At 35.0% G+C, this 9,600-nt stretch overlaps 1 protein-coding gene across 1 annotated transcript; it reads right to left on the minus strand.

The window, feature by feature from the left end:
* Positions 1–566: 566 nt before the first annotated feature.
* Positions 567–1,160, minus strand: LOC133317191 (uncharacterized). Its single transcript, XM_061519025.1, has one exon. The coding sequence runs from the start codon at positions 1,158–1,160 to the stop codon at positions 567–569; it is 594 nt and encodes a 197-aa protein (XP_061375009.1).
* Positions 1,161–9,600: the final 8,440 nt, after the last annotated feature.

A 9,600-nucleotide genomic window follows, 5' to 3' on the forward strand; every position in this document is an offset into this window, starting at 1 on the left:
ACTGGTCATAAATAAAAAGGCAATTTAATTTAATTTAGTGTCCAAAAAATATATAAGATCTAAACAAACATTTACAAAAAGAAATATTTCACTAACAAAACAAAAACAATAACAACTTATATATATATATATATATATATATATATATATATATATATATATATATATATAACATGGGTAATACTTTTCGCATTTAACATGAGAGAAGTTTTTTTTCCTATACTAATAAGAAATGTGAAGCTCACAAGTTAATGAAAAATAAAAAAGAAAAGAAATTGCAAGCACGTCTTTTTATGTCTCTGTGACATGAGATAGTTATTGGAGAAAACAATTTCCCATAAAACATAAAGGTAATTCATTAAATATAAAAACTCTGAGACCTCTCAACATACATCAATGTAATTAACAAACACACTCGAACTTTACTAAGACCTTTTAAACACATAAAGATGTTACTTACACATGAAAAGTAAAGACCAGACTATATATATTACAAAATAAACAAATATATATATATAGAGAGAGAGATAACAGAGAGGTCATCATGACATGATTTCTCAATTGGTTCAATCCTGCCACAGGCGTTCAACCCATTCTTTAGCACCTGTTTCATTTGCAAGAACATCCCAATAGTAATAAGCACCATACTCAGACTCCCAGAAGAAAGGGTATGAACAAGTACACTCATTCCAAATTTGATCTCTCTCATAGTTCCACTCTCCCCAATCAAACAAATCACATTTCCCAAAATTCTCACTTGACATCAAGTTCACATTATTATTATTATTATTATTATTATTATTATTATTCTCCTCCTCCAACACATTTTTCACCACCACACCACCATCACCATTATTTTCTCCACCATTTTTCTCATCATCATCAACCACTTCTTTTCCTCTTTCATCTCCCTTCTCTTCCTTATCAACCTCACCATTCTTCATCACCTCCTCTTTCTTCTTCTCAACATTCTCCATCAAGTTCTTCTCCATCGCTTCACAAACAACGCAACAAGGTCTAGAGACCTCTCTTTGCGCTTGCCTGCGAGTTAAGACCGCGATCCTTGGCTTCTTCGAGCTCTCACCATCCTCAACTACATTCTTCTCCACAAGACCCTTGTAGTAGCAATAATAAAAATTGCTACTTTTATCCCTCTTCATTTTGGAAATAAAGAAAGAGAACAACGAAGCTACAATGAGAACAATGCGAATATATATAATGTGGAGTTTAAGGGAGTGAATATATACACACACTCACAACATCAACACAACCTCTATATGGTTACGTAAGAGTTCTTTTATTTTTCTCAAGTTTCTTATATCATACGATACGAGCTTTTGAGTATAAGTTTCAAATGAGAGAAATGATGCAGAAAAAAAAGGAAATAAAAAAGAAAAGAAAAAGAGAGTAATGAAGGGAGAAAAATAAGGTAAAAACAGAGTGAAAATCGCAAGAAAGAAAAAGAGAGACAAAAACGTTACATTTCCTTCATATTGATACGTGGATGTGCATGCAAGAGTGGCACATTGATGTTGAAACGTAAAAGTGTGGGTTACATATACAAAAAATAAATAAATAAAATAAATAAATAAAAATGTGAGATCCACAAACGAATGGAGTGTTGTTGTTAAATGAAGTGAAGATTAAATTCATGTTGGAAGTATCTATATGTGCTTTTTAACCCGATTTTGTTTGGAACCACGTAACCCATTGCGTATGTGTAACATGCAACCGGTTCAATATTTCTCTCCTCTTTTTCTTCGCTATTTTCTTTGCAATTGTGACTATGTAGGGGGTGAGAATGGTAGATCTCGAATTTTTACTTTCACTTTTTTTTCGGTTTGTATTCTCTTTATTTAAATGCACACTTGCATTGACTTTTTGTATAATACATTCAAATTATTTACCATTCTCTTAAATAATTTTTCTCCTAAGGTTGTATCCCCGGCCATGCCTACATTGTAAAAAGGTTTACTGGTTAATTATCTTGTCTTTCAGACTAACAAGGTTAAATTCTATATCCCTTTTTGTGACATGCATGAGTTGATAAGCATTATATCTTTAGACTACATTTGTCGTTGGAATTGGGGCCTCGAATATTGGGTAATATTGTTTATGGCATTTAGATTTGGCTTTCGTCTAATTATGCTAGTTTACAATTTACAATATAGTAAACCTAATCTACATTCACAATTACTTTACTTTGTATCAAATATAGTATCATCTTAAAAATTAGTTTTATTCAACTTAGTAATTTTCTATTTTAAAGCTTGGTTATTCATACTCTGACATGGTTCTTAAATATATTTAATATTTTAAAAATATAAAAGTATTTAATATTTTAATTTAATAATTAAAATTATTATTTAAGAGGATTTCCATCCTTGTAACACCCTGTGTATACCCGGTTTGTTAACATGTAATCGTATTATGCCACGCTTAATTAAAAATGCGGAATAACTTTTACTTTCAATTATGACATTACTATTGTTACCAAGTTGAATTACTTAATTCATTTCGTAAAACATTGCCTGTATGTAAATTGCAAAAGACAGCTAACTAAAATACCTCAATATATAAATAACTGTGAGTATCTAAAATCACGAAACTACAACACGTAGTCCGGACATAATCCTGATACATTATTACAAATCGAATCTAAACTAAGACATAGTCAATTCAATGTGGCATAGACAATCCCCATGCTCACCAAATAAGGCAACAAAGCCCAACAGTAGTCTCAACAAGGTAATCCAAAAAAATGAAGCTAAACGCATGAAGCAATAAGCATGATCCAACATCCAAGCATAAATAGCATAATCAGCAAGTATGAACTATCAGCTAATTAAGCTCTGGCCTCCTGCCACTAGAGGTCTCAACCCCTGGGTTACTTGAACCTGAAATAAGCGCCTTAACGTGGGGTGAGATCTCTAAACAGAAATCTCAGTAAGACAAGGGTCCTCAAGGATCTTCCACCCCAAGCTCACTTACATGTGCAATATAAGTTCAAAAGCAGTTTAACAATATAAGTTCCAAAACTATGCAGTGCGACAGATATTCATGCCATGTGTGTTATCACTATTCTACTGGCCAGAGAAATGCAGGACGTACGTCTACAACCCCACAATAAGTACAAGGAACACCGCTTGCACCTCACCCACAGCCTCACCATCTTGTATGTCTCCACATACTCAGGCTTACCGTATAGGTGGAACACCACATGCATATCATAAAGGCACTCGAATATAAAAGCTCAATAGCATTTATCAAAAAAATACATGAAAACAACATCATGCATATAAACCATCCCCCCATGGGACATGGTGGAACTAACAATGGCTAAACCGAGGACACGAAAGCTTACCTTGCAAGCTAACTATCCAATGCCAAGAGTCCACACTAGCTCAAAGCCCAAACACAGTAGAATCATAATCTGTTTCGGACCAACAATATATCAATATACTTAACAAGCATATGACACAAAGACAACGTCTTTCCTTACGTTTTACGACTTTAGGCTTCTCACAAAGCCACAAGCCCTTAATCAATTAGATTCTAACTTAGTTAATTTATTACAGAAGTCCCACTTCATTGAATTAGGGTCCACAAACCCATAACACAGTTCTGTATGAACAGTACCTTTACTGTCCTCGAAAACCCAGAATATCCGGATATTTGTTGGGGCAATATTCGGATATCATATCCGGATATAATATCCGGATATCCTTATTCGGATATCCACCGACCCCATATCCGAATATCAATATCCAGATACCATATCCGGATATTTCGCGACAGAATGCAGATTCTGCATTTCGCAAAGATATCCATCAAAGGTGGTTCATTTCATGCATACAGAAGCTTAAACATGCGATTTAAGGTGTGTTTAACATTAGCCAACGTTAGGTTATGATCATAGGTTCATTACATGCATCAAGGTTCCATTTTTAACCACTAAAACTCATTATAAAGGTGGTAAGGCTTACCAAAGCTCTAAACAGCAAAGCAAAGGCTCAAGGAGCTCACTAATCAACTCCCCAAACACTGACTTATGCAGAAAATGAAAATGCCAACAAAGCTTGGCCCTTTCTTCACAAAGGAAGCTTCTTGAAGCTACCCAAGCAAGAGACCAAGGTTCCTTCCCCACAAACAGAGAAGTCAGCCCACACAACACTCCCAAACAGCACCCTCAACTCAGCAACAACTGACCTTCATCCTCACAAGGCATTCACTCAAGTGTTTGCAAGGTAAAAGAGGAAGAAATCAAGTCAAAGGTGAAAACTTGGTGGTTTTATTAGAGAAGGTGAAGGTCACAAAGAGTGGAGGCTGATGAGCTGTTCAAGAGACTCACTGTTGGGCGTTTAGCAAGTGCACTAGTCGTACAAGTAATAAAATGATGAGTAAATATCGTTCCCACGAGGATTTGTGTCAAGCACTGACTAACCATATGTACTTGAGTTGAATCAAACAAAAGTTCATAGATTGCATAGATTTCTTGTCACCAGAAACTACACTGAATTGAATTAAAACTTGATAAATAATTAAAATGTAAATTATAATGTAAACAAGTAGTCAAATGTCATTTTCCCTAGTTGTCAAAAATAGAGAAACAATGTAAACATGTCTGTTCTACACTATTCCTCAACATGAAGAATTAATCAAGACAACTTCATACAATCACATAATAGATAAACAAAACATCTAATTAACCATTCATAAATTCAAACTTGAGTTCCATTGAATCAGACTACAAAGGACTCTACTCAGACATAATTGAAACACAAACAAGAGAAGAAAGATAGATCAAACTCCATTGTCATGATAGTTGAGTCTTCAATCTCCAAGTACAATTACATAGGAAATACTAACTATTACAAGAACTAATCCTAAAGAATTTGGAAATTCAGAGAAAATGAGGAGTCAGATCAGATCTATGAAAGACCTGATCTGATCTCCCTTCTCCTAGTGTGATGGGAAAAGTCAGAATGAGATATGATGGATTGGATCTGATATCTGGAATATGTCAGAATGTGAAGGCCCCTTGTCCTTTTATAATTTACAAATTACAACTGAAAACTGACATGGGCGCTAAAACTCTCATTTCTGGACGTTTTAGCGCTCAACCTTGACGGATGCCCAACTGCTTTTAACTGTCTTGGGCGCTAAAACGCTCAGTTTTGGGCGTTTTAATGTTCAGGCGCTAAAACGCTCAGTTTTGGGCGTTTTAATGTTCAGCACCAGCATCTTTTGTGCAACAGGGCGCTAAAACGCTCAGTTTTGGGCGTTTTAGCGCCCAACACATAGAATTTTCCCATTCTTCAGAATCTTCTTCCTTCTCTCTTTTGCTTCTTGAGCTTCATTTCCCTACAAAAACAATGTAAATTTTCAACATAAGCTTCAGAACTTGTATTTGAGAGATTTCCAGGACATTAACCTCTTTTCCATCCATTTAATCACACAAATTGATATTAATTCATGCTTAAAAACCTGATGAACTAAGGGTTCATCACAATTCCCAGATTTGAACATTGTTGTCCTCAGCAATGAATTAAAACAGAGAAGGACTTGAGATTCTTTACAGATGAAATTCATGAGGATGGACTTCAATTAACAAAAGATCAACATTTCATGATACAAAATTATAACCATGCAATCTCTTATTTCCTATGATTTGCCCAACATCATTTGTGACTTTTCAACAGATCAGTAAAGATGATATACAGAGACTTCCAAACAACAACATCCCCTCACTAGGAACTTCTCAAAAATTATGAGAATTTTAACACTCTTGCACACTAGTGTTTAAGGATGTACTTATCACTCACTCTTCACTGCACTCAAACTACCATAGGCTTGCCCATCTTCTCACTATTCATAGTAACAATGATCCATAAGGTAGATCAAAAAGGTTTTGGTATGATTAGCAATGAGGCTTGGTGTGTGGCTTGACTAGAGGTAAGGATTTCTGTGAAAGGAGAAGTTCAGATCAAATGAATCAGATTCAAATAAGAGGGAATTCACAGTAATTAATCAATTTCTTCCTAAGTCCCTCAACTTTCTTCCTTTTCATTCCTTGTTCTTTTCTTTGAACCTTTCTTCCTCCTTTTCTTCCTGACACTTTGTGTCTTTAACAAAAAAAAAAATATATTTCTTTTTTTCTTTTTCTTTCAGACACTTTGTGTCTTTAATACTTCCCTCTGTCTCTTCCAAACACTTTGTGTTTCACAACCTTTTCTTTCTTTTCCTTCTTTCTTTCTTATGTTTCCAACACCTTGCATTCACTTATTGCAAAAACACTTTCCTCCCCACAGAACACTCCATCCCTTATCACTTATCTGAAACTTTTAATCTGAAGGATTGGAATAAATGTGGTTCTTGGCTTGATAGACAACAGGCTAGGCTCAAGTGTTTCATGCAATTGGAACTTAAAGGTTGGCCATTTGACTTTCTGGTTCAAGAAGGAAATGCCTCTTCCCTACACATCATTAACCATTTCAAGCAAGAAACAGGGCAAGTTCTAGAGCTATTCATGCAGTGAAGTGCTCTCTGAACAAAATTTTCTGTATAGGCTCAATTTCCTCACAGTTCAGAGTGCATGCTTGACTTTCTCTATATGCATCAAAACTAATCTTTCTACTCTTACACATTGAATGAGTCATGCAATCATTTCATTTAAGCTCAACATGCAAGGTATAAGATTGTATCCTTTAATTTGATCAATCATATAAAACTTTGATCAGTCAAATCCTCATGGAATTCCATATCACATCTGAAATCCAAATTCAATATTACAGCTAAAATCTAAATCACACAGAAAACTTAAAAACAAAAAGAAAAAGATTGAGATATTTCCCTGTTTTGGATCATCAATTTGTGTGACATCTCCATGATGTTTGCATGCCATTCATTCACAACCAATTCCCAGATTTAAACGTTGATGTCCCCAGCAACTAATTCAAATCTGAAACAGCAATGGATCACTGAAACACATTCATTTATAAACCAATAGCATCAGTACTATCATATTGTGCATCATGCAAAAACAGTGAATATCCCAATGTACTTAACTGAATTACAAAACTAAACTAACAGCAAAATAAAACTAAGAGAAAACTACCCAGAAACATGTAAATCATATGAGTGGACCAGCGCTAAAACGTTGAAATCAAGCGTTTTAGCGCTGGTCTCCAGAGACATGTGCACATTGATGTGCGTCGCAACGCGCTAAAACGGTCACGTCTGAACGTTTTAGCGCTCTGGACCAGAAAGAACAAAAATTCAAACATAAATTTAAATTGCTGAAAAATAAAAGATTCAATCTCCAATATCAATGGTGTCTGTCAATGTTGAAGAACAAATCCCCCGCAACGGCGCCAAAAACTTGTTGCAGATCTAGCAAGTGCACTAGTCGTACAAGTAATAAAATGATGAGTAAAGATCGTTCCCACGAGGATTTGTGTCAAGCACTGACTAACCATATGTACTTGAGTTGAATCAAACAAAAGTTCATAGATTGCATAGATTTCTTGTCACCAGAAACTACACTGAATTGAATTAAAACTTGATAAATAATTAAAATGTAAATTATAATGTAAACAAGTAGTCAGATGTCATTTTTCCTCAAACATGAATTTATAGATGAACCAATTTCCATTATGAATTATCTACTATGTGATGTTGATCAACCTTTTTCTTATCATCTCAAGATGTAATCCCTTACTACCCTGATAGACACATTAATCAGAAACCCCAATCCCTTGGTGATTCCTTTCTTAATACATGCATTAATTACTAAGGTCTTATGAACACATTAGAATCCTAGCATCAATCCCTTGACTACTAGAACACCGATGATGAAGTTGTCAAAAATAGAGAAACAATGTAAACATGTCTGTTCTACACTATTCCTCAACATGAAGAATTAATCAAGACAACTTCATACAATCACATAATAGATAAACAAAACATCTAATTAACCATTCATAAATTCAAACTTGAGTTCCATTGAATCAGACTACAAAGGACTCTACTCAGACATAATTGAAACACAAACAAGAGAAGAAAGATAGATCAAACTCCATTGTCATGATAGTTGAGTCTTCAATCTCCAAGTACAATTACATAGGAAATACTAACTATTACAAGAACTAATCCTAAGAATTTGGAAATTCAGAGAAAATGAGGAGTCAGATCAGATCTATGAAAGACCTGATCTGATCTCCCTTCTCCTAGTGTGATGAGAAAAGTCAGAATGAGATATGATGGATTGGATCTGATATCTGGAATATGTCAGAATGTGAAGGCCCCTTGTCCTTTTATAATTTACAAATTACAACTGAAAACTGACATGGGCGCTAAAACTCTCATTTCTGGACGTTTTAGCGCTCAACCTTGACGGATGCCCAACTGCTTTTAACTGTCTTGGGCGCTAAAACGCTCAGTTTTGGGCGTTTTAATGTTCAGGCGCTAAAACGCTCAGTTTTGGGCGTTTTAATGTTCAGCACCAGCATCTTTTGTGCAACAAGGCGCTAAAACGCTCAGTTTTGGGCGTTTTAGCGCCTAACACATAGAATTTTCCCATTCTTCAGAATCTTCTTCCTTCTCTCTTTTGCTTCTTGAGCTTCATTTCCCTACAAAAACAATGTAAATTTTCAACATAAGCTTCAGAACTTGTATTTGAGAGATTTCCAGGACATTAACCTCTTTTCCATCCATTTAATCACACAAATTGATATTAATTCATGCTTAAAAACCTGATGAACTAAGGGTTCATCACAATTCCCAGATTTGAACATTGCTGTCCTCAGCAATGAATTAAAACAGAGAAGGACTTGAGATTCTTTACAGATGAAATTCATGAGGATGGACTTCAATTAACAAAAGATCAACATTTCATGATACAAAATTATAACCATGCAATCTCTTATTTCCTATGATTTGCCCAACATCATTTGTGACTTTTCAACAGATCAGTAAAGATGATATACAGAGACTTCCAAACAACAACATCCCCTCACTAGGAACTTCTCAAAAATTATGAGAATTTTAACACTCTTGCACACTAGTGTTTAAGGATGTACTTATCACTCACTCTTCACTGCACTCAAACTACCATAGGCTTGCCCATCTTCTCACTATTCATAGTAACAATGATCCATAAGGTAGATCAAAAAGGTTTTGGTATGATTAGCAATGAGGCTTGGTGTGTGGCTTGACTAGAGGTAAGGATTTCTGTGAAAGGAGAAGTTCAGATCAAATGAATCAGATTCAAATAAGAGGGAATTCACAGTAATTAATCAATTTCTTCCTAAGTCCCTCAACTTTCTTCCTTTTCATTCCTTGTTCTTTTCTTTGAACCTTTCTTCCTCCTTTTCTTCCTGACACTTTGTGTCTTTAAAATTTTTTTTTCTTTTTTTTTTCTTTCAGACACTTTGTGTCTTTAATACTTCCCTCTGTCTCTTCCAAACACTTTGTGTTTCACAACCTTTTCTTTCTTTTCCTTCTTTCTTTCTTATGTTTCCAACACCTTGCATTCACTTATTGCAAAAACACTTTCCTCCCCACAGAACACTCCATCCCTTATCACTTATCTGAAACTTT

Source organism: Gastrolobium bilobum, unplaced genomic scaffold (assembly GCF_033153095.1).
Source record: "Gastrolobium bilobum isolate Gb01-03AN ecotype WA unplaced genomic scaffold, APGP_CSIRO_Gbil_v1 utg29251, whole genome shotgun sequence".
NCBI classification, from domain to species: Eukaryota; Viridiplantae; Streptophyta; class Magnoliopsida; order Fabales; family Fabaceae; genus Gastrolobium; species Gastrolobium bilobum.

Bases quoted from the DNA above. Each gene is read 5' to 3' on its own strand.
- LOC133317191 (XM_061519025.1), bottom strand. From the start codon at position 1,160: ATGAAGAGGGATAAAAGTAGCAATTTTTATTATTGCTACTACAAGGGT.